The sequence below is a fragment of the Phyllostomus hastatus genome, unplaced genomic scaffold (assembly GCF_019186645.2).
Source record: "Phyllostomus hastatus isolate PE091 unplaced genomic scaffold, TTU_PhHast_1.1 phas_scaffold_93, whole genome shotgun sequence".
Taxonomy (NCBI): domain Eukaryota; kingdom Metazoa; phylum Chordata; class Mammalia; order Chiroptera; family Phyllostomidae; genus Phyllostomus; species Phyllostomus hastatus.
Window position 1 is genome coordinate 41,379,344 of NW_025334042.1, and position 24,728 is coordinate 41,404,071.

General features: G+C 35.6%; 1 protein-coding gene across 3 annotated transcripts in view; it reads right to left on the reverse strand.

Annotated features, from left to right (window-relative positions):
* Nucleotides 1-24,728, reverse strand: part of PIK3C2G (phosphatidylinositol-4-phosphate 3-kinase catalytic subunit type 2 gamma) — a 264,442-nt gene that overhangs the window by 142,465 nt on the left and 97,249 nt on the right. For all 3 annotated transcript variants that reach the window (XM_045830120.1, XM_045830119.1, XM_045830118.1), the window contains 3 exons: nt 24,228-24,416; nt 7,917-8,010; nt 4,080-4,174 (listed from right to left, as the gene is read on the reverse strand). In XM_045830120.1, the coding sequence (XP_045686076.1) occupies nt 4,080-4,174; nt 7,917-8,010; nt 24,228-24,416 (378 nt within the window). The remainder of the gene's footprint in view (nt 1-4,079; nt 4,175-7,916; nt 8,011-24,227; nt 24,417-24,728) is intronic.

Sequence of the window (24,728 nt, forward strand, 5' to 3'; positions counted from 1 at the left end):
TAATATGTAATATTGTTGTTCCATTTATGATATATCTTATAACATATGATGCTCCAATTTTTAAAATTATATATTTAAATTCCTTATTCTCAATAAAAAACTGCTTATCTTAGGTTAGGTTGCCTAGAAGAGACTATAAGAGAGAAATGTAGGTTTATGTGATTTACTGGAGGAGTTCACTTCAGCAAATATCCTGTGAAGGAGTAGAATGAGCATTATAGGGGAGGGGGTGGAGTGAACAAGGACAAGGTCAAGTCTAGCCTTGATTTGTCCATGGGGAGGCTCTGAAATACAAATTGTGCTTTGGGGGTTTCCCATCTCCTACTCCAAGTGACTATGTTAGCAGAGAACCACTCCCCAGAGATAAGGCAGTTGTCAAATCGGGGTCAGTATGGCAGCTTCGAGGTGGGGAGCACCAAGCAGGTGAAAGGGACCTGGCTGGGTGCCTCTGGGAAGGCATTGTGTGGGATTCCTAGCATGTGAAATAGTGATGGCCTAAAGGAATTTCTGTGTGTTCATGACTTTGAAAACTTTTTTTTAATGTCTCCTAAATTCCAGACACTGGTGGAATTAGTATGCTGAAGAGTATGGCATGATTGCTATCGTTAGCTGATTTATGGGCTAAGAGTGGAAGTAGACAAAGAAGTAGAAGTGTTAAGGTCACGTGACATGACATCTGGCAGGGTCACATAGAGTGCATTCTGAGATACAACATGGGAGCAGTAATCAACCCAGATAGTGGCTTCGGAGAGAGGGTCAGGGAAAGCTTCCTGCATGATGGGACATCACAGCCGGAGATCTAGTCAGGGACCTGCATAAAGTCCCTTTCTTACTACATTATTTCCTGTGATAAACAACAGCAAACTGTTGGTTTAAACAACAGAAAGTTATCCCCACAGTTCTGGAGATGAGAAGTCTGAAATTGAGATAGGGCTGTGTTCCTTCTCTAAACTTTAGGGGAGAATCCTTCTTTGCCTCAGCTCTGGTGGCTTTAGACATTCTTTGGCTTCTGATGCATCACTCCAAACATCGTCTTCATCTGCATATGTCCCTTTCGGTGTGGGTGTTTTCTCCTCCATATCTCTTAGAAGGAAACTTGTCTGTGGATTTAGGACCCACCCTGATAATCTAGATTAATCTAATCTCAGTATCTTTAATTTAATTATATCTTCAAAGACCCTTTTTTCCAACTAAGGTCATATTTACAAGTTCTTAGAGTTGGATGTGGGTATCTTCTTTTAAGAGAGGGGGAGCCATTAAGTCCAAAATCTCACTATCAGTTAAACTGATTCCTATCCAAAATGGAAAAGGGCATTGAGTTTAAGCTTCTGTAATTGTTATACGATGGGGGAGGGGCATCCACCTGCGAACCAAAAATATTAATGGTTCTTGATTATAGCCACCTTGTAGAATGAAAACTGGGATTGAGGGTTTTAAAACCTGCCAAATCCAAAGCTTATTATTAGTTCTCTTTCCATGAAAAATAGGGGTCATTCATCCTACATTCACCCTTTCAGTGGAGGAGACCTGAGGTAACCCCAGGTCAATTTCCCTTCTCAGGCAGACCACACCACGGTGATGCCAAGCAGTCAGGACTGTTTTCTGTCTAAGCCTGTTCATTCATAATTCAATATCTTAGTGAGACAACCTTGTGATCAGTGGCAGTGGAAGTAGTGGATGTGGGGAGAGTTATTTGGGAGGCACGGAATGATGGGGCTTGGTAAATAATCAGGCATGTTAGTGGGAAACAGGGAAGGTCCAGAGAAGAACCCAAGGCCTGGGCAAGATGTTGAATTTAGTGTTGAATATGCTGAATCTGAGGAAGCTGTAGCTTATCCACATGAAAAAAAAATCAGTAAACTGATGGCTGGTGGATATTCACCTTCTTAAGTTATTATTGAGGGCATTGCTTTTTTAAATTAAAGAAAGATACACTGAGAACTTTTTTAAGTGTGTCATGTGGGGTCTCAAGTGCATCTTTAAAGTTTTAACTCAACTTTCTTATTCCCTAAACATAATGCTAGGTACCAGATATTTATATATAAAATTTTATTTCATTCTTAGTATTTGCCTGACTCTTACGTTTTTAAAAAAGTAGTTACTTTAAAATTTCCCTCTATTTTCCTTTTCCATATTCTTCCCAATTAAGCATTCAAGAACAGGCAATCCATTTATAATTTATATTCTTTCCTATTCATTCCATCTTATTCACTCTCTTGTTAAATCAGTGAGAGGAGAAATAGGCTTCATTATTGGTCTTTCTCTGTTTCATAAGGGTGAGAATTATACGTAGAAAGACTTTCCTCCCAGCTTCCTTGGAAACTGACATAATCGTGTTTATTGTGAACTTGCAAGGACGGCACCGATTTATGACTTGGTTTGCACTCATTGTTGCCTTTGAAATGACTCAGCTTTTCACACCACTGTAGCAGATAAGGAACTCACTAAAGTGGCACTAATATAACAATCAATGTATTAGAGTAAGTCCTTAAAATTTTATTCTATTTTTAAGATGGCTAAATATATTTTATATGCCTTCATATTATATTTCAATTCAAACATTTAAATGAAGACTGCTATCTGTTCATGCTACTTTTTAAAATGCTTTCATTTTAATGAACACAGGTTTAAAACAGTGAAGAGTTTTAAGGGAAGTAAACATGGAGTTTAGTGGAGTTCAAGCCTTAATATGGTAACAGAACATCATCAAGTGTTTTCAAACAACTTCCCTTAGCACCATAGTAGCTGATTGAAAAACTGAAGGGAATGAGGCTTCATTCAGAGCTCGATAAGAGAGCCTATTCAGTGAAGGACCCACTGCTAGTCAATGAATCTGATGCCTCATTGTACTGACACAAGAGAGAAAATTGTTTTGCTTTTCATATTTGGCATTTAACATGAAAATGGACATCAAAGCAAACACACTGCCCGACAATTCCTGATATCTCTACTTTGCTATAAAATGCCTGAGTCATTTTAAGGGGAAAAGTGATGTCAACATGAGTACTTTTTTTGAACCAGAAAATAATATTGACTTCCTTTGTTTTCTATTATTTAAAGTTCTTACTACCAATTGAATCCAGTACATGATGCCTGTTATACATATGTGAAGGCAAACGATATCCAACTTTATCCCTAGGTCATTAAAACTTGTAATTGTTAAACTTTCTCTATGGAATTGAAGCTACAAAGTTAGTAATGAAAGAAGGGTGGAAAGAACAGCATCCAAAGACCATCATGTTCAACAAGATCAAGGGTAAGTGATGTTGGAAGAAATTCTGATATCTCTGAAATAACTCTAGTTCTCCAAAAATAATCTTCTCAGTTATGCTTGGGGAAAAGTTTAGGCCCTTAGGAATTTTTAATAGAAAGAGTATGTGTTGACTTTTAGATTCCACTGTTTATAACTAATGTTATATAGATATAACTTTTAAAACACGCTATCCCTTATTTTCAATGACTGTGGTTATATTTTATTTGCCTTTTTCTTTTGTTGAGTATGTTCCAGTTAAAGGGTTTTCAGGAACTACTATAAAGGACACATGGACAAAACCAAGAGGGAGGGTGGAAGCAAGGGAGGGAGGTGGGTTTGGAGGGAAGAAAATACAGACAACTATAATTGAATAACTATAAAATAATTTTAAAAAAGAAAACAAATAGAATTGTATTGTACCTATCTTCTTTCGCAGCTTGATTTTTTTAAAAATTAAGAATAAGCCTTCTTTTATCAATAAATCTTTCCATGTGCATAAAAAAATGTTATCCCAAAACATCCACAGTCTTATAAACATGTTTTATATTGAAATAATCAATGAGCAGATATGACCACAAATAGCCTTTGTGATTTAAAGCTACAGGGAAAATATCATCAAGATTTAAAATTCATAATGGATTTAAAAAGCAACAATGGTACAAAAGGAAGATTTTGAGGATGACAGTTAAATTATACACAAAAATAAAGAAAACCTTGACAAAAACTCAAATTTGGCTGAATTTTAAGGGGAGGTTTATATCAATTTTAAGGTAAAGGAATCTCTGCTTCTAAAAGGTGCACCCTATCCTATTTTAGTTAACCTTACCAGTAAAGCCGGTGGGCAATCTGGATGCTTTGCAACGAGCGGTGTAATAGAAGTTGCACTAGAGGACTTTCAAGGTTCCATTCAAACTTGATAGCCTGAAGTAAGAGATAAAATTACTTTACTCTTTTTTTCTCAGTAATAAAATTATAGCAGAACACAGAAGGACTTAAGAGACTTGAGAAAAGACCAGGGAAAATGTCATAAGCATTTTATCAAAATGTTAACACCATAATATATTTAACATTTATTTGTTGGTGTGTAACTGATAAGGCACGCACAAATCACACCATTTGGGTTTGTGCAGTCTTGTTTCTTTTCCTCACGTGTGCCTCAGTATCACAGGATAATAACTAAGAGCAGATGGCTGGTGGAATCCAGCCATACCTAAGAGGAGAGTCCTGGCACAAAAATATAATACGAACAGTGTTCTGGATATAAAAATGGCATTATTAAGCAGTAGATATTTCTACCTCTTTGGAGATGTAATTAATGCATACCCAACGCCTTAGCTAAAATCACCAACTGGTATATCAGTATTAACCTGCAGAACTTGAAGCTTGTTTTATGTGTTGGAAAGCTGATCGTTGCCACTCTAACCCACACATTCCCAATTTCTTTCCCTCATCTCCACTGTGATCAACTCTCTCAAGGTTTTCTAGGACACCCAACTTGGTGGAAAACACGGGCAGCGATGGCAGCTCCCAATATCCTTAGCGACATAATTCAGACCTCCACCTGCCCTGTGCAAGGGCTTCAGCACCAGCAGTCAGTGCCTGGACCCCGTCATCATCCCAGGAATCTGAGGATGTGTAACACTGAAATCTGGGTTCTCTTAACAAAAATGCTCATTCCTGGAAGCACTTTATCTGCCCTTCCATTAGCCAGATAAGGTCAAGTTAAAGTTCATCATCACCAAGCCATTATTATATAAAATGTTAAAGAGATATATCTAAGCAAAAGAAGATAAAAAATATGAACAGTAAATGACAACAAAGTCACAACTATCAACAAATGAACCTAAAAAAAGAAAAGAAAAACAACATAAACAAAAGCTAAGCAAACATTTAGAAAGGAACAGAATCAGAGAAATGGACATCACATGGAGGTTTTTCAGTGGGGAGGGCGAGGGGAGGAATGGGGAAAAGGTACAGGGAAGAAGAAGCATAATTGGTAGGCATTAAATAGATGGGGAGAAGTCAAAAATGGTATAGGAAACAGAGAATTCAAAGAACTTATATGTATAACCCATGGACATGAACTAAGGTGGGGGTGCTGGAGGACTGGGGGTGCAGGGTGGAGGGGGGATAAAGGGAAAAAAAGGGAAAACTGTAATAGCATAATCAATAAAATATACTTAAAAATGCTCATTCCTGCTTGAGAGGCAAAGCATCTATCTTTAGCTGCTTAATAAGCGATTTCAGTCTTTCTCTCTCTCTCTCTCTCTCTCTCTCACACACACACACACACACACACACACACACTACAGACAACAGAAAAAGTTGCCACATCATTCATTCACATACACACCTGAAGTAACACCTCAATACGCTAACCATCCTCAAGGATAAGAAAGTTCATGAATTCCTAAGATGTGAGGGTGCTAAAGATGATTTCAGCACATTTGCATAAACGCTTGCCACTGTCTGAATGTATAACAACCATAATGTATGATTAGATTGCAGGTGTGACCTTCTTTCACTTACTTGCTAATACTGGGCTGATTGGCTTGTGTTAATACCCTAGTAGCATATCGTATCAGCATATGAACAGAAGAGATATCTCTAAATTTATTTCCTTGCTTCCATTTTTAGCTTTCTCTTTAGGTCTTCCTATTATTTCTTCTTGAACCCAATAATTTCTTGTTAATATTGAATTGCCTTCCTTGCTTCCAAACTCCCTGCATGACTCTGTCTATGGGTGGAATTTCTCCCTAAATCCTGCCTCATCACTTAAGTGCAGACTCGTCACCTCAAATACAGACATGGTAATGAACCTACCTACATAGCTAGGACCTGTGCTTTGTAGTAACCTCTGGGTCTGTGTTTTGACTCCTAGCTATGAACAATGCCTTCTGTTTTCATCATGGTTATAGATTTTTTTTTATTGCTTTCATATAGCCTGCATAGTTCTAACAAGGTAACACATGAAATAACGTGCTTTCAGAAAATGATCAACAGGGTAGGATTTTTTTTTTTTTGTCTGGGGAAGTTTTAAAGTCATGTTAGAGCATGGAAGTTTAAGAACAACTCTGTAACAAATATTTTCAAAATTCTTCTTCCCAGTTTTTATTTATTTTATAGTCACATATACTTTTTTTCCATCTCAAAACATTTTATAATATTCCTTTTTAAATAATTAGGGAATAGCTGCAAATTGACCCATTTTTTTTCTATGTTTTTGCTATGCTGGATTCTGTGTACACCCTGTCTTAAGAATTTGAATTTGCAGGTACATGGCTCTCAGCGATATTCCTGGTGCCAAGTATGTTCATTCAGATTGGAGCTTTCAATGGGTTTAATCTGAAATTTTGTGAAAACTTACTTTTTTGAGTTGGGTTAGTTATAAGATGTTGCCCACACTAGGGAGTTATAAGATGAATGGTATTTCTACAAGTCAAATTAGTCTTTATTTTCACTACAGTATCCTGGCAGAGCTAGGGAAGTCACAATTGTAAGTACTGATATAAATAACTATATGGTACAGCTGTTTCAAAACAAGCCCTCCCTGTAGTTTTCAGAGGGCTGCATATTCAGGTTGCAAAATGTGGTTTTTCAGTCTAGTAATAAAGGCTTTCCTCATCAGGTGCAGAGTTTCCTGCCTTAAATGTTCGAAGACGGAGGCACCTGGCATTTATTTATTTATTTTAAAAATCATTTGTAGTTGTTGTTCTAGTACAGTTGTCCCAGTTTTTCCTTCTTTGCCCTCCTCCACCCATCCCACCCCCCACTCCCACAGTCAACCCCCACACTGCTGTCTGTGTCCGTGGGGCATTCATTCATGTTCCTTGACTAGGCCTTTCCCCTTCTTTCCACCATTATCCCCCTCCTGCCTCTCCTCTGGTCATTTTCAGTCTGTTCCATGGTGCGCTTGGCATTCAAATAGCTTGTAACTACAACCTGGCCTTTAAGATAAGAAAACACCAGAGTTAAAAGAAAAACTTAAAAAAAACCCCATAAAGATCACTATTATAGACATATTCAGCACTAAGTAGAAAACATATCATTTGTAGTTTGGATGTTCAGTCATTTACATGGTCATTTGTAATTCATATTCCAAAACATTCAGACTAAATCCATCTTAGCTCATAGGTAAATTTATATTATTTCCAAAAATTGTTCCAACATTGTGGGTTTAATTCTGTCACTACAATATACTCTCTGCTGGCAGAATTTAAGAACTAGCTTATAATGCTACTTTTATAAAAATTATAATCAATTTAGAAGACTTTCAGGGAAAGGCATGAAACATAAATCATGAGGTGCTAGACAGCAAAAGGCTAATTTTTATATAACCCTTATTAGGTTAATTTTTAACTGTTTTACATAGATATAAACATTTCATCACAAGTATTTATATTTTGTTCTAGTTCTAGTTAATAAGTGAAGTTGCTTTTTAAAAAATTTTCTTTTTGTCTTTTATATGCTTTTTTTGTAATGGTACCAGTTTTGGCTAGAGAATGTCTGCATTACCCGTGTTGACATATGAGCTATAATTCACCCTCTTGGCCAGCCAAGCTGCAATATCACTTTAAGTTGTCTATTGTTGATTCATCGAAAACTTTTAAAGAGAAATATTAGTGAAAATCCTGGAATTCCTTGGCAGCTCTGCTGTTCTTACCTGAACCAGCTGCGGGAGATAGTCCAGCAGGTCATCATTCAAGAGGCTGTCTAATTGCTGAACTGCTACTTTCCGAATTTCTTGATCTGGAAAGCTAATACAAAGTAAATATATCCATTAAGCAGCTAATGATATGGAATAATCCATGAGAGATGTTAGGAAAACAGAGAATGAATTCCATCCTCAGTGTATAAAATAATAATCCCACAATCAATTAACATGATCATTAGTAACAAATAGTTATTATTTTTCTGTATTCTATAGCCTCATGTGAATTTCAGTAGAAAGTCTTTTTGACTAGATTTTGAAAACTTGGGTTTAGTCAGATTCCTGCCAGCTTTCTTGGCTATAAATTGTGTATGATAAGATATCTAAAATCTTTTCTAAAACAGTATGAAAACCTTTGCTTATAATTTAGCCATGCATTTATTAAATAAATTATGACCAGCTGGAGACCTGATGGTTTATATGATTAAAAATGAAATATATTTGAGTGAGTTTGGCCAGATCTCAATGAAAATGAGAGCTCTAAAGTATTTTATAATAAAAAAATAATTTAATAAGGCAAATCTTGCTAGACTATGAGTTCTTGAGGGAAGCTGTGCCTTATTCATTTTGGGACTGTACACGCCTGTTGTAAGATCTAGCACTCATAAGACACTTAATAAATGTGCGCTAGTGAACTAAATTTATGGAGGTATTTAGCATTTGAAACCCTATTCCGAAGACAATTTATCCTCAAATGGGCTCCTTAGGTTGCCATTACCTTGTTCCATCAGAAGAATTAGATTCAATTATCTCCAAGCTCCTGGAAGTGCCTAGAGATAACTTTTGGCACCACATTGCTTTGACATGGTATTGATATAGTACTTTGACATGACTAAATAGAACTAGAGCTCTGGTTGAAACAATTAATGCACTTGTAAATAAGGAAGTTTTCAGAAAAGTAGGCATAATTTAAAACATGAAGAACTATTTATAGTGACTCATTGAAAAATGAAGAAATGAATAAACAAATCAACAAAACCCTAAAATTGTTTTGTAGGGGAACTAACTGAATGATGGTTTTCAACCAGTCAGGTGAGAGCTCTGAAGACTGGCTCCTAATGTTGTGGAGGTCAGAAAGCTTTAAAGTCTGCAATAGCCAGTCTCTTTTCAGCATATCAGGTTACTGGAGGGTGAAATGAATACTATGCAGCTACAGTGTAAAGGAAAAAAATGGTATTACTCAATATCTCTCAACTCTTCTGGACAGCAGTTGGAAATGTAATGTTTAAACAGGATACATATTTTTTCTTTATTTAAACAGAGTGTTTTAATTGCAACAAGAATTTAACTTCCAAGGTTAGTCTTTCAAAACCCTTATTTCTGACCTGCAAATACAATTCCAATAATTTTCTCTCTTTGAGCATTCTAGTGAGACCTATTGAGAACTGTAGTCCAGACACATCGCGTGAAGTACTTAGTGAAGGTCAGAAGATCTCAGCATAGCATCGAAAAAACAGATGGAGAGCAGAAAGGGTGTAATAAAAATGCAAAGCTAGAAGGTTGCTTGTTTTTAACACACAAAGACTTTATTTTCTCCTAACTAAATGCGATCAACTCTAATTTATTGCTCTCAATTACTAAACCATTTGTCTGAAGCCTGCAGACATCAAGGTCAATTGAGGACAGTCTGAAGTCTTTCCCAGGGAATAGTTACTGGGTACATTCTGTTGCCTAAGGGATGGCTTAAGTCAGATCCTAGTCACCCCAGCTTTCTGCTGTGCCCACCTTATCTCATTGATATGAAGAACAACAAAGAAAGAAAAATAAAAAAGAAACCGCGACAGAACTCTTTGGTGAACACTATGTCTCTAAGTATGTATTTATTTCCAAATACTAAAATGTAAACTCCATGAAAGCAAAAATTGTTTTGCCTGTTTTGTTCCCTGGTTTGTCCATATGTCCCCAATGCCTCCAGTTTGGTGTGCATGCTCTGCATATTTGTGTGAAGAATACACAAACCAAATTAATTATCTTTCCATCTACCACAACTCACTGGTGGGTTTTTCACTTGTAGTCTGTGTTATTATCTGTAGCTAATCATGTAGATCTAAAAATTTAAGAGGTATTTTCCCCCCTTTTGCTCTTGTCATTAAATGCTCTTTCCCATCTGGCAAAATTTTACTCATCATTGAAGTCAAAGCTCAAGCATCAGTTTACCTGTGAAGGCATTGTAGCCATTCCGCAGCTCTGCAGAGTTTATCATAACCTTTTCTACAGGATTCTATTTTCTGTGCATGGTTGAAGAAGGCTCATTCATTTAGGAATTCTTATTGCATGCACAGCTGAATAAAAGTTTGTGGAATTCCTAAAAGCCTTTTGTCTTCATATCTAATTAGATGCCAAATTCCATTGACTTTTCTACTCTAATGGCTCTAGCATCACTCCTGTTTTTAGTTTTTTTTCCTGCAGCTATATACTCTAGGCCATAATCATGTCACACTGGTATCAATGCTTTTCATACTAATAGCTTATAAAATTTCCTAAATTGTTTATGAGTTCATTTCCCATAAAACATTAAATTATTTTCTCTCTCACTGCAGATTTTTCTACCACTCTAATGCTGCATCAAGTGCCCTGGCTCACCGACATGTCATCCTCACTCGGAAAGTGCCATGTGCCTTCTCATTTTTGTGGGCACTGTAACTTTCGCTTGGAACACCCTCCTTTCTCTCCTGAGTTCTAGTTCTTCGGAATGAGACAACATACTCTTAAATTAATGATTCCAGTCTTTATTAATCACTGCTCTGATCTCCAAGAGCATTGCCTAAGTGATTCCATGGCCAATCAGGGTATGCTGGTGAGTGTCAGGGTTGATATTTTTATACAAGTGTCATCATTCCTCAGTTAGTGAATAAATTAACTGAGAATAGATTGTTCCATCTTTTTCTTTTTTACTCTTTGGATTTAGTGCCATGCTTCATACATGCTGGGTGATTGATAAAATTACACTGATCATTATGATAATAAAGAAAATTACACTATGGGGCCCCTTTTATTTTTTGCCATGCTCTGAGATAATTTGCATGGGTAGCAGTAAGTTTAATTTCACACACACCTTTCATATAAATTCCAGATTTCTTTTCTCTCAGTCAAATGGTAACAGAAAAATAAATCTAAAGGCAATGGAAAAAAATGTATTTTTTCCAGACTCCTTCAGGAACAAGAAAACAAAAAACTCATCTGCATATTATAATCCAAAACAAAAATTATATATTTGTAGTGTACATGTATATTTAGAAAGAATGTTTTTTGCACCTTAATGGAAAGAGATGCCTCTTCTTTTTAAAATTTACTCTTTATTGTATTTTTCCCATTACCATTTAATCCCCATATACCCTCCTCTCCAAGAGATTCCTCTTTTTGTTCACTATTGTTGCTTGCAGTTCAGAGAGAAATAGGGAGAGAAGTTGCTAAGAAACTAACCACATGACATCCTGAGATGTGGTGAAGGCCTAACAACATTAGAGCATATCCAAGTGGAACTTGCATTTGCCTATTTTAGGATGAGTTGGCCATGTTAAAGGAGACGCTGGCAGTGTTGGTGAATTTCCTCAGAAATGGGCTCTTTCATACCTTGTTGGCAATATATAGCAACACCAATTTTTAAAAAAATCTTTAAATGCACTTATTCCTTTGCTAGCAGTTTTACTCTTGGAAATTTACACTAATAATCAGACATGTGTGTGAGGATATACATATGTAAGCAATCTGGCAATGACAGAAATGTCAAAAAATAAAAAGTTAAATATGTTATGACCATATGATAGAATATATGCAGTCACTGAAATACAAAATAAATCTTTAATGATATAAAATGTTATGAAAAATGTGTACAGTATAATACCATTAAAATGTGTGTATATTTATCTATATGCTTTAAAATAAGATGTGAAAGACCACAATATTAATACCAAATATCTGAATGGAAGTTTCCTGAATGACTATAGCTTTCTTTTGTAAGCTCAGTTTTAAGAGTTTTTCATACTTTTTATATTCAAATTTATTAGTTACTAAAAATATTTTTAAAACTAAGGCCATTCAACTGATTAAGAAAATATATTAATAATGGTAAATTCACTTCCAGTAGAAGAAACCTCCAAATCACATTTTGAGAGTGTACATCATTGTGTGAAAGAATAAGAATCATATTTGCAGAGGAGAGTAGGGGGACTGGATGAAAGGTGGTGTAGGGATTAACCAAAGGACATTTATGCGTGACCCACGAACATGAACAATGACATGGGGATTGATTTAGGGAGGGGCAGGGTGGGGCTGGGTGGAGGTGGGGAAAGGAAGAAAAAGCAGGAACACTCTAATTGCGTAAATAATAAAACAATTAAAGAGAATCATTTTCAAGTTGACTTAGAATATTCCTTTAATATAATAGTTCTAATAAGGACCTCTGCCTCTGCAGAATTTATGCTTAAATCCATTTCAGGGCTCTTAATTTAGCCATAGATAAATAGACAAATATGGTCCACAAATCCTGGCATTCTGTCCCTGTCCTGTTGTCTGGAATTATTTGAACTTTCTTTTGAGGCTATAGCTGTTGGCATTTTATGCTCAGTAATTTGATCCTCAACAGTGTGAGGGCTGCCCACATTCGTCCCTGACTGTGGTGTGATATTTACAAGCTGAAATGTCATACGTAACAGAAGCACTGAAACCTATTTTGAATTTCCCACAAGCCAGGTGTATGTACTTTCCAATGACCTGATTTGCTTGAAAAATACATATAATTTCTCCCAATAAACCGGGGAGCCATTCCTTAGTGATTTTAATCACCTTGTTAGCATAATTACTCTAGGTATAGGTATGACTATTATACATTGAGTCTGGGGAAGAAACAAAAGTATTGTTAGAAGATTCATCAAGCTGATATCAACTAGGTCTTCATTTATTTACAATTGTAAGAAATTTCCTTATAATCAATCAGAAAATAGATTATTTACAGTGTAATAAATGGAAATCTATCTAGTCGGTGTGTCAAAAAGATACGAGGTAGCAAAATTCTATATTCTTGTTGGCGAGGACGTTACATAAGGTGAAACAAAGCTTTATTTATAATGAAACAAGTTTCAATAGGTTTAATGAGAGTCCAAGTGAAAGAATCACTTCTTTAAGGCTATTGATCATTTTTAAAAGTTCATTTAGGCAACTTTATGTTACCTCATTTAATTTCCCAAGCATGTCTGAATTATGGTCAAAAGCAAAACATTGGTGACTGGCCTGCTATTCAGTTTTATAGGAGTTTTGTGAGCAGCGATTCTACATATTCAGGGTTCAGTGGCCTGTGAATTGAGCTGACAATTGAGTTTTTGGGATCTCTAAAAGGACATTATACCACAGCTAGGATAAACACAACTCTGTACAATGATTGTTAAATATAACTCTATACACTGAATTGCACTTAGTCCATTGTCCACTTAGGATATTCAAACGCAAAGAAAAAGTACTCCATGAAGATGAGGATTGTTAAAGTTAATGAAATATAAGTCACATGGCTAAAAACTCGAACGGTGAAAACATTAAGTAAAATTAAAGCAACTTCAAGATGAACATTTTTCACAGGGACTACAGTGAAATATCAGCTCTATATTTCACCAACAATGTTGAGTAAACACAAAGTTTCGGGCCAAGAGGGGGACTAAGTTGAAATGGTAATCTTACCAGAGGGGGACTAAGTTGAAATGGTAATCTTACATGGGCAGAAAAGGAAGACTATTACATTTTTAGGTAACTCATTGGCTCAAGTTGCTGGTGAAAACTGACTAGATGTTAAGATCTGCTTTATAAGAGAGGTTCTCCTATTTCTGGTCCCAGGACCCTTTGTCCTCTTAAAAATTATGGAAGGTCTGAAGAGGTTTTGTTGATGTGAGTTATATCTGCTAATAATTATCATATTAGAAATGAAACCAGGACATTTAAGAAATATTTATCAATTCACTTAAAATCACATACATAAACCCATTACATGTTAACCTAAACAATATGATTCTATGAAAAATAGCTGTATTTCCAGCAACAAAGAAAATACTCAGTGAGAAGAGCAATGTTATTTTACATTTTTGCAAATCTCTTCAATGTCTGGCTTAGAAGAAGACAGCTGGTTCTACTCTCTGCACTAAATCTGCTACAGCATAGCCTCTGGAAAACTCCACTCTACATTCAAGAGTGAATGAGTGTGACAAACGCAAATGACACTTAAAAATTATTATGGAAATAATTTTGATTTTGTGATGCCACTGTAAGCATGTTGGGGACTACAGACCTCACTTGGAGACCTGCAGCATGCAACACAGTTTTGGTTGTGTCGTGAGCCACCAGTCAAGGAATCAGCTCCTGTGGCCTGATACTAAGATAGTGGCATATCCACTTATGTCTTTCCCAAGCAACAAACTGGCTTTGAGGTCATCTGACAAGAACTGAGATTTAGGAATCATCCTACCCCTTCTCTTCCTTTAAATATTTACAATTCCTCTCATCTCACAGGGCTATAAGAAAATCACAGAAGACTCAGACAGGCTTCAATAAGGCCAGTGGAGTCGTGAAGTGAAATTTCAACAGAAAAATACATCTCTCAATGTCTTCCATTTGATTTGTTATTTTGTAATTTTGAACCCTTTCTTATTTTCTCATGTTTCCTTTTTTTTCTAGTTTGAAAAATGATATAGGGTCAATATTTTACTCAAAGGACTTTTGAAGTGATGGGTGAAAGCCAAATGCAAGGTAACAAGTGTTGACCTTTTAAAAAAGCAACTCTGAGTAAACTGAAAAGCAAAGCAATCTGAGATTAAGTATAGTGGAACAGAAATGTCAGACTTAAGGATACACAGTGAGAATTCACACCGAATGCCACGAAGCTCTTCACAGTTAAAAGCCCCCATGTCAGGTTAGAATTTTAAAACTATCAGAAGTGCAGAACCGTTTCTCCCACAGGTTTTGTGTCTGATGAGACACTCTACATAAGCTTGAAAGAAAAATGTCAATATGAATATCTTTTCTATTTTTCTAGTACTAAAAGTGATCTGATGTGACACAAGAAAAAAATTTTTCTAGAAAATGTAATGAATAAGGATTCTTTAGGATGATTGTAAACCTCTACCTACTGAATAATTCATGCTTCTTCAAGGATTTTCACATGATTACAGAATATTAGAACTCAAGGAAGTTTGAAGTCCTAGTTCCATCTCTTGATTACATGGAGAAGAAACTGAAACACGGAGAGCAGAAGCTGTTTGTCCAAGGCCAGTTGCTGGTGGCACTGAAACTAACGCCCGAATATCCAGTAGGCCAATAGGCTTTCCACGGTGCTTTCACCAAGGCCTTTTTATCTTTTGACTCGATATTTTCATCTAAAATCCATCAGTCTAGCAGAGGTGTATTATTTATTTTACTGCACTCTAAATGGTTCTATAGGGACACATAACAGTGATAAGTATAATTTGTGAAATTGGACTGGGGCATTGACCCAGTCGTGAACCAAAAGGAGTAAGAATGAATTCCAGACCCAAGAAGACATAGAAATTGCACAGTGATATTTTCTGATAGCCTATGACCTTGCACGTAGACATTGAGAATTGGCTATATAGTCATGATATTAATTAGCTGTAGTATTGATTTTGCTCAACTTATATGATTGTAGTTTGATTTTACTTATAGACAAGCTTAAGAAGGTAATACATAAAACAAGTGGTATTTTGAAAGCACTATACAGAGATTTTGTTTTTGGATGCATTAAACATTGCATGAAAAAGCAGCATAATATACTGAAAAAGAATAAGGGATTTAGAGTCTAAATGTGAAGGCTTTTCTTATGCTCTCTCTTTCCACGCAAATTCATCTACATCTTTGACTTAATTCTCATCCTGCTGTGGATGATTTCCAACTTGAGATTTCTAGCTCATATTTCTCCCTTGAACATCCACAGACCTGTAAATTTGGCCACGTCCAGTGCACCTCAAAGCCAACATATCTCAACCTGAACTACAGTGTTCTTCTTCTGTAGTCTGTCAGTGACCCAGTGTGCTCCATCTTGGTGAGTGTCTCTCTTATGCATTTGCTTACATAAAACAGAGACCTAGAAGCAATTTTTGACACCCAACTTTTTCACTGCCCCTCCGAATTCAAACTTGACATTTTTTTACTCATAACTTCTCTGATTCTGTTTACTTAATTATGTTACCACTGCCACCATCTCAGGCTGACTGTCATTCTCTGACACCTGGATGCTTCCATAGCTTCCTAGTGGGTTTTCTCTCTTACTTTTGCTTCCCTCACCAATTCCATGCTTCACTGAGAAACCAGAGTGATTTTTGAAATAGGTAAATGTGTTCTCCCATTTAGAATCATCTTTGCTTCCTCATTGCCAATGAAGTAAAGAACAAGTTGCTTAACACGGTCCCGTTTAGAAGTCTTTAGCATGTTCTGGTTCCATTTTAGCATGTCAGTCATCTTACGTCATCCACTCTTTTCCTGGGCTTCAGGTACTCAGGCTCTCTTCCAGTTTCTTAAGTGCAGGTTCTGTCCCTGGACCTTTACATAGATTCTCTCTTCCCAGAAAACTCTTCTCTTATTTTTCCTTTTCACCAATTCACTTCCTCTCATCTTCCTGAGAAGGCTTTGCCCACTTTGAAGACAAGCTTTGGTTCCTTTGTTATACATAGTATTAGAGAACCATGTACCTTTCACTCAGAGCTGTTTTCCACATGTGTTTTTTTACACGTGTTGTTTTACACTTATCATTTGGTAATGGGCTATTTCTCCCTGGCTCTAGTAGACTGCAAGTTGGAAACCTCCATAAAGGCAGGATTATGCTTCTTTTGGCTTAATATGCTAGCTTTAGAGCCTAATGAAGTGTCCAAGATGAGCAGGCGATCAATAAATATCTGTTCAGTGGGTGAATGGGCAAAGTGGGCTTTAATGTCTTCATCTGTAAAATAGGGATCAGTAAAATGGGGGAAATTCTGGATGTTGGTAATAATATTAAGGAGGTTGCTTGTGGGTTAAATCATATATTGTGAAAGTACTTTGTAAGCTATATGTCATTACTGAATTGTGATTTATTATTAAAGTGCTAACTCATCATATAAATTTTGACAAGTGGAATTAAATTATTTAAGCTTAATAGAAATGAAATCATTCCCCAAAATGTATTGTATTTACAGTTTGGCATTGAAAAAATCTGAAAAGTTTAAACTCTCTGAAATATATGGCTATGATGAAGATAATGGTATAATGAAGATGATTGGTAACATGTATTGAATGGTTTCACAAGTATTTATCCTGTAAGGTACATAATGCTAACACCTCATTTTATAAGGAAACTTGCCCAAGGTCATTCAAGTAGTGTATTAGAGCCAGGTATGTTTTATTTCAAAGCTTATGTTGTCAACTGTAAAATTTGGAAGCAATTCCATAAACTCTCCAAAAGTACACACAGGAAAGATGCATATCTTTAAGTATATTCAGTTTCACATTCTTCATTCTTACTATATCACCCTGACACTTCTTTCATGGAGACTGTGGAAACTGCCACATTTTTCTCTTCCATAGCCATATTTATCCACAATTGTATTTATATCTTTTCTTCCCCCCCACCTGAGAGGACAAAGTTTCTTTCTTTCCTTGGATAAATTTCCCGTTTGCACTTTTGTTCCAGGCTACTGGTTGTTGGCACAATCTCATTTTACCATTTCACCTATTTCTCTGCTCTTTGGTCTTTCCTTCACACATGCTTCTTCTCAGTTTGTAATCATGCTTCAAGCTCTTTTATTTAAACAAGCATGCAACCCCAAACTTCAAAATCTTTTTCTGACCTCCTCCAACTTTAGCAATCTTGGCTTTACTAAATGTATAAATCTCTTTTAATGTGATAATAAATTACTCACTATTCTCTGAATCTCCTTAATTGCATTCATCTTAATCTTTTCTTTGCTGGAATATCATTTTCTCTCTTGTCTACACAAAAATTCCTATGACTATTTCAAGTCAGAATTAAATTCCTTTGTAAAGCTTTCCTTACTTTCTCTGAAAGAATTTGCTTTTTCTTTGGGCACATATAACACTTACTACTTTGATTTCTGTACATAATATATAGTACAGTGATCTCTACCTTAAATCTTCCCTTTAAATTTTATACTTTTTAGAGATAATTACTATGACTTATCCTTCTGTCTCTTTGATTCATTGCATACCAATTTCCATGTACACATATTTTTGCTCAATAAATTAATGGAAGAGATACATGATCATAAATCATGTAATTATTTAGTCAAATATGGAAGTTATAACTGTTTTTCTTCTCCATAAGCTACTCTGACTATTTACAACACTAGTAAAGGAAGGCTTTGTATAGATTAATCTTCCCTCAGTGAAGAATACAGTGGTTTGGGCAAACATGTTTGTGAAACATTTTCACAAGAAACTGATTTTGGAAGCTAGGCACTGCCTGTTAAGTATTGCTCTTCTTCCTGCAAAACAATACTTTTACATCATGTGGGATGGCAAGTTCTGGTACCTTGTCAAATTTTTATTTAAGCTTTTGATGTAATCCTCTGATGCCAATTCAGAGTTGCTATTTTTAAATGAATACTTTCCTTGAACTGCCTTTTAATTCCTTGGGTAATTTCTGCTTGTTATTAGCACTTGAATAGTTGTGCCTGTGCATCAGGGTTCAAGAAAATAGCAACCATCTGCCAAGAAGCACAGACCTTAGCCCTTGGTCTCTGACATGCTGTCAGGGCCGCCATCTCCCGTGGAAGAATCAGTACTGGGTGAACATATTGCTGGCAGTCAGTAGTGGAAATATTAACACCCTACAGCCCACACTAGGTAAATTAAATCTCAACATGTCCCTTGCTAAAAATAAACTAAAAGGAGGTGGTACATCTTCAGAGAGGATTCAGTTAACAGCAGTATTAAAAATTTTCCAAGCTAAAAATGGAGTACATAAGTTCGCAAGAGGTTAAACCATTAAAAAAACAGAAGATTCAAAGGAGAAAAAATACAGATCTCTGAAGAACTCACTCTGACAACTTATTTAGCAAGTACATACTCTTTGTTCTCAGAAAAGGTGGCTTTTGATCTTGGCAAAGGAGAAAGGTTCATTTCTGGAAACACTTGTCCTCAAGATTTTTTATAGTTCAGTGAAACTGAGAGTGGGAGTCCCAGGACAAAAACAATGGAAATGGTTTGGCGCTTTTAGTGACCTTCTTTGGTGCATAATAAGAGACAGTCCGATGTGCAAATAAATCAAGTTTCTACTAAGTTCACTGACTGACAATAAATCCACTCTACTTTTTAACCAGTCCCTATAATCTCTGAAGGTCTGATTATCCAGGAAAAAAATGAATTACACTCTGAAGTAGAAACACCCAAGTCTGATGAGATAGTTAACTACTGCATTTTACTACAATAAACCTATTTTAGGATAGTTTTATTTACATATTTAATATGTTAATAGCCTCCCCTATGTACCTAAGTGAATTTCTGGATTTAATTCTAGCTCCTCAACTCACTAGTGCCACATTGGGCAATGTGACCCCTGTCAGCCCCCGTTTCCTCATAGGTAAAATTGGGGTAACAGTATTTCTCTTGTAGGGTTATTGTGTATGTTAAAATGAGGCAGTATTAAGGGAAACTAAGTAAAGATTCAATTTTTATACTTAAAATGCTGAGTCAAGCATTTTCAAAATATGTTTTGGTAGAGAAAGTTCATGATAAGCACAATTATACTTCATTATCAGGAATCAGAGAATATTGAAGCCTATCCAGAGATTCTTCTTATTTTATAAACAAGAAACTGAGCGGTATTACAGATTTCATTCTCATACTTGTTTATGAAATGTTCCATGAGCTTTACATTAAAATATTAGTTGGCACATTTAAGTGCCTTTAAAATAGACCAAGGTACATTTCAATAAAACAAAATAGTTGTCTCGTAAGAGTATTGTGCTTTAGAGATATAAAGATTCATTGTTTTATCTTTACAATTACTCTTTAAAAATTTTCAATACTTTGTTGAGATGCAATTTAAATGCCATAAATTCACTCAAAGTGTACAATTCAATGGTTTTTAGCATGTTCCCAGAGTTGTGCAACCATAACCAAAAAAGAAACCTTATATCCATTTACAACCATTCCCCATTTCCCCCCCAACCTCCTCTGGCTGCAAGTGACCACTAATCTTTCTGTCCCTACAGATCTGTCTAGTCAGGACATTTCTCACAAATGAAATCATACAATATGTGGTCTTTTGTAACTTGCTTCTTTTACTTAGCACGATGTTTTCAAAGTTCATTGGTTTTGTACCATATATTAATATTCATTCCTTTTATTATCAAAAAATATTCTATTGTGTGAAATACCACATTTTACTTATTCAGTCATAACTGATGCCCATCTAGGCTGTTTCTATTCTCTGGATAAAGCTGCTCTGCACCTTCACGCATGAGAGTTTGAATGCAAATGCTTTCCGTTTATCGTGGGTACACACTTAAGTGTGGAATTGCTGGGCCACTATGCTAATACAATATTTAATAAAGAAAAAAAACTTTTCATTTTACATTTTATACCAGCAATGTATGAAATTTCCAGTTTATCCACATTCTAACTAACAAACACTTATTACTTGTCTTTTTGATTACAGCCATTTTATTGAGTGTGAAGGGGTATCTCGTTGTGCTTTTCATTTACATTTCCCTAGTGGTTAATGATGTCAAATATCTTTTTATGTATTTATTGGACATTGTACAGTACATTTTCTTTGGGGAAATATCCATTCAGATCCTTTGACCATTTAAAAATGGAGTTATGTATGAACATTGGGGTGCATAGGTTCTTTCGGATTGGTGTTTCAGGATTCTTAGGATATAATCCCAGCAGTGGAATTGCTGGGTCAAAAGGCAGTTCCATTTTTAGTTTTCTGAGGAAATTCCATGCTGTTTTTCACAGCGTCTGCAGCAGTCTGCATTCCCAGTAGTGCACTAGGGTTCCCTTTTCTCCATAACCTCTCCAACACTTATTTGTTGCTTTGTTTATGATGGCCATTCTGACTGGTATGAAATGGTAGGTATCACATTGTGGTTTTAATTTGCATCTCTCTGGTGGCTACTGATGCTGAGCATCCTTTCATATGTCTCTGGGCCCTTGTATATCCTCCTTGGAGAGGTGTCTGCTCAAGTCTTTTGCCCATTTTTTAATTGGGTTGTTTGTCTTTCTAGAGTGGAGTTGTGTGAGTTCTTTATATATTTGGGAGATCAAACTGGATGTATCGTTGGCAAATATGTTTTCCCTGATGGTTGGTTCTCTTTTCATTTTAATGCCATTTTCTTTAACCATGCAGAAGCTTTTTAATTTGATGAGGTCCCATTTGTTTAATCTTTCTTTTATGTCCCTTGATCTAGGGGATATATCAATGACAATATTGCTGCATGGAATGTCTGAGATTTTCCTGCCTATGTTTTCCTCTAGGACTTTCATGGTGTCACAACTTATAGTTAAGTCTTTTATCCACCTTGAATTTATTTTTGTGTATTGTGTAAGTTGGTGATTTTCATTTTTTTTTTTTTGCATGTAGCTGTCCAGATCTCCCAACAGCATTTGTTACTCCATTTTATGCACGTGCCTCCTTTGTCAAATATTAATTGACCATAGAGACTTGGGTTTCTTTTTGGGCTCTCTATTCTGTTCCATTGGTCCATGTGTCTGTTCTTATACCAGTATCAGGCTATTTATAAGTGGCCTTGTAATACAGTTTGATACCAGGTACTGTGCTCTCTCCTACTTTGTTCTTCTTTCTCAAAATTGCTGTGGCTATTCAGGGTCATTTATGGTTCCATATAAATTTTTGAAACCTATGCACCCCAGTGTTCACAGCAGCAGAATTTACAATAGCCAAGTGCTGGAAGCAACCTAAGTGCCTGTCAGTAAGTGAATGGGTCAAAAAACTGTGGTACATTTACACAATGGAATACTATGCAGCAGAAAAAAAGAAGGAGCTCCTACCCTTTGTGACAGCATGGATGGAACTGGAAAGTATTATACTAAGTGAAATAAGCCAGTTGGTGAGGGACAAATACCATATGATCTCACATTTAAGTAGAACCTAGTCAACAAAACAAAAAGCAAGCAAAATATAACCAGAGAGATTGAAATTAAGAACAATCTGACAGTAACCAGAGGGGATAATGGAGGGAAGGGGGGAAGGGTTTTCAGGAACAACCATAAAGGACACATGGACAAAACCAAGGGGGGGCAGAAGCAAGAGTGGGAGATGGGGATGGCTGGGGTGGGGGGGTAAATGCAGACAACTCTAATTGAACAACAATAAAATAATATATACATACACACATATAAAAAGAAATTAAAATAGAAAAAATAAAAATTGAGTTATCTTTTCATTGTTGAGTTGTAAGATTATAGATATATAATTCTGGATACAAGTCCATGATCAAGTATATGATTTGCCTCAACTTTCTCTTATTCTGTAAATTGTTACCTTCACCTTTTGAAGCAACTTCCTATTATCTAATCAGTTCTGGAATGGCAAAATAATAACTGTGCTAATATTTTAAGTCTTACTTGAGCAAAAACTAGAATTTAGTAAAAAATATTTTGTAGATTTTGGTTTTTCATAGATACCTAAATCAGGAAAAGAGGTTAGGAGTATGGTAGAAATGAGAACATGTCTTTTCCAGAAGCGTCCTGAAATACAAGCATAAACTGTGAATGATTCCAATGAAACCAATCAATTCTTAATTGATTTTCTTACCATTAACTTCTCTTATTAATTCATTCAACTGTACAAGGTAATGTGGGTCAGAAAGGTAATAGATGATTTCTTCAAATAACATAATTTAAATGTTAAAATAAGGAGCAAATGATCATAATGTATTTTAGAAAGTGATTGATTAAATATTGAGTAATTATTACAGGTATTATTAAGCTCTTGGGAAATAGAAACACTAAGATGATCTATTGTGCCTTCAGTAGCTCTTAGTTTAATGTGGGCAAAATTACATGTTTCACCTGTTGCTGGTAAACAAATTGCAATAAAGTATAATTTATAAAGTAATATAGCACTGTAGGTGTAGTCAATTCTAGGACCCACAGGGAAGCCTTATAATAAAGGAAAAAGCTGTAAGTTCAACTAACAAAAAAGCCTTTCATCCCTCCCCCATCCCATCTTCCCTTCCTTCCTTCCTTCTTTCTCTCACTCCTTCCTCCCTTCTTTTCCAGCTATCAACCGTCTACCTACTCATGTATCTGTCAATCATTTATCTATCATCTATATAACTACCTGTCATCCATCTGTTATTTATCAAGGAAGAGTGGGCATCTGGGCACACATTCATTAATAGAAGAAACTATGAAACAGTAAAATCTTCAATGGGAGAGGTACTAAAAATGTAGGGTTCTAAGAAAATTTGTAAATTTTGAGCTTGGAGGATTGAAAGGAAGCTAGTAACTCATAAATAATAGGAAAAGAAAACCCTTTCCCACCCCAAAAGCTTTATAAATGACACTATTTTTTAAACAAATCTAAATAAATCAGTTTGAGAGTCCTTTGTGTCACTCTCTCCTCACCTTTCTCCTTCCTGATGCTATCAGGACATATTTAAAATGTATTTTCATGTCTTTGAACATTAAATTGGGGCCAAGGAAGACCTGCTTCCCCAAACCAGAGCCAGGTTCCCACGTGATTTTCCTTAACTAGAAGAAGACACCATTACCCCATCCTCACTCCTGCACCCAGTGATTTCCTCCTCATTTTCTTGAGGAAATATCTGGAGAGTGAGTATATAATGGATAGTTTTATTTTTATTCTTATAATTATAATAGGCATATTAATTGTACAGCTACTATAAGCATGGTATTTTGCTACACTTTGCATACTTAAATAGTAAAAAAGGTATGATTCCAATTTTTAAGAACTTTTTTTGGGGGGAGGGGGAAGTAAAGAATTTTATTTTTCCAAATTTCATTTTTTGTTGTTTTTGTAAAAACAATAGGGCTGTTTTCATTTAAGAAGCTATACTTCTTAAGTTCAATAACTTCAAGCTTAGTACAGAAGACACAATTATAGCTTAGATTTGTTTAAAATTTATATTCATATTTAAAATTGCCAAAATTTAATATCTATAGCTATTTAAATTGGGAATGAATAGACTATCTACTGAATTCATCATATAGTCCTATATTATTTTCTCTTCAAACAAATTTTTCTTATCAGTAATATCTTGCTTGTTATATAATTCTTACCTGGAAGTCAAAAGGCCAAGTGCCTCTAAAGGGTGAGAAAATTTCCATCTTCTCAAAATGGTGTGCATTTCTGAAACAGTTCTTTCATCCCATCCCGGGGCACTGCCCAGGACCAAAGGGAGGGAGCAGTTTGCATTATTGCAGTAGAAGCGATAAAACCATAAGTATCTTCTCTTTTCTTCAGAGAGTCTGCAAAACCAGATTGGAAACTATAATTTACTGGAGGTTTCTATACTAACAAATGCTGCTATAAACACACAGTATAAAATCTCACTCTAGGTTTTAAACTTTCACTTTAGTTTATTTTGGAAAACAAATCCTTTATCTTTTTGGAATGGTTTGATAGGTTATTTCATCAGCTCATTTCCCACTGTGTTCTTTTATAGAAAAAAATTTTCAAAAATAAAAATAAAAATTTACTTCAGATAATTCACATTTTTTACTTCTTATTTGTCCTTGCCACTTTTTAAAAATGTTATTTTAGTGGCCAAAATCTCTTTA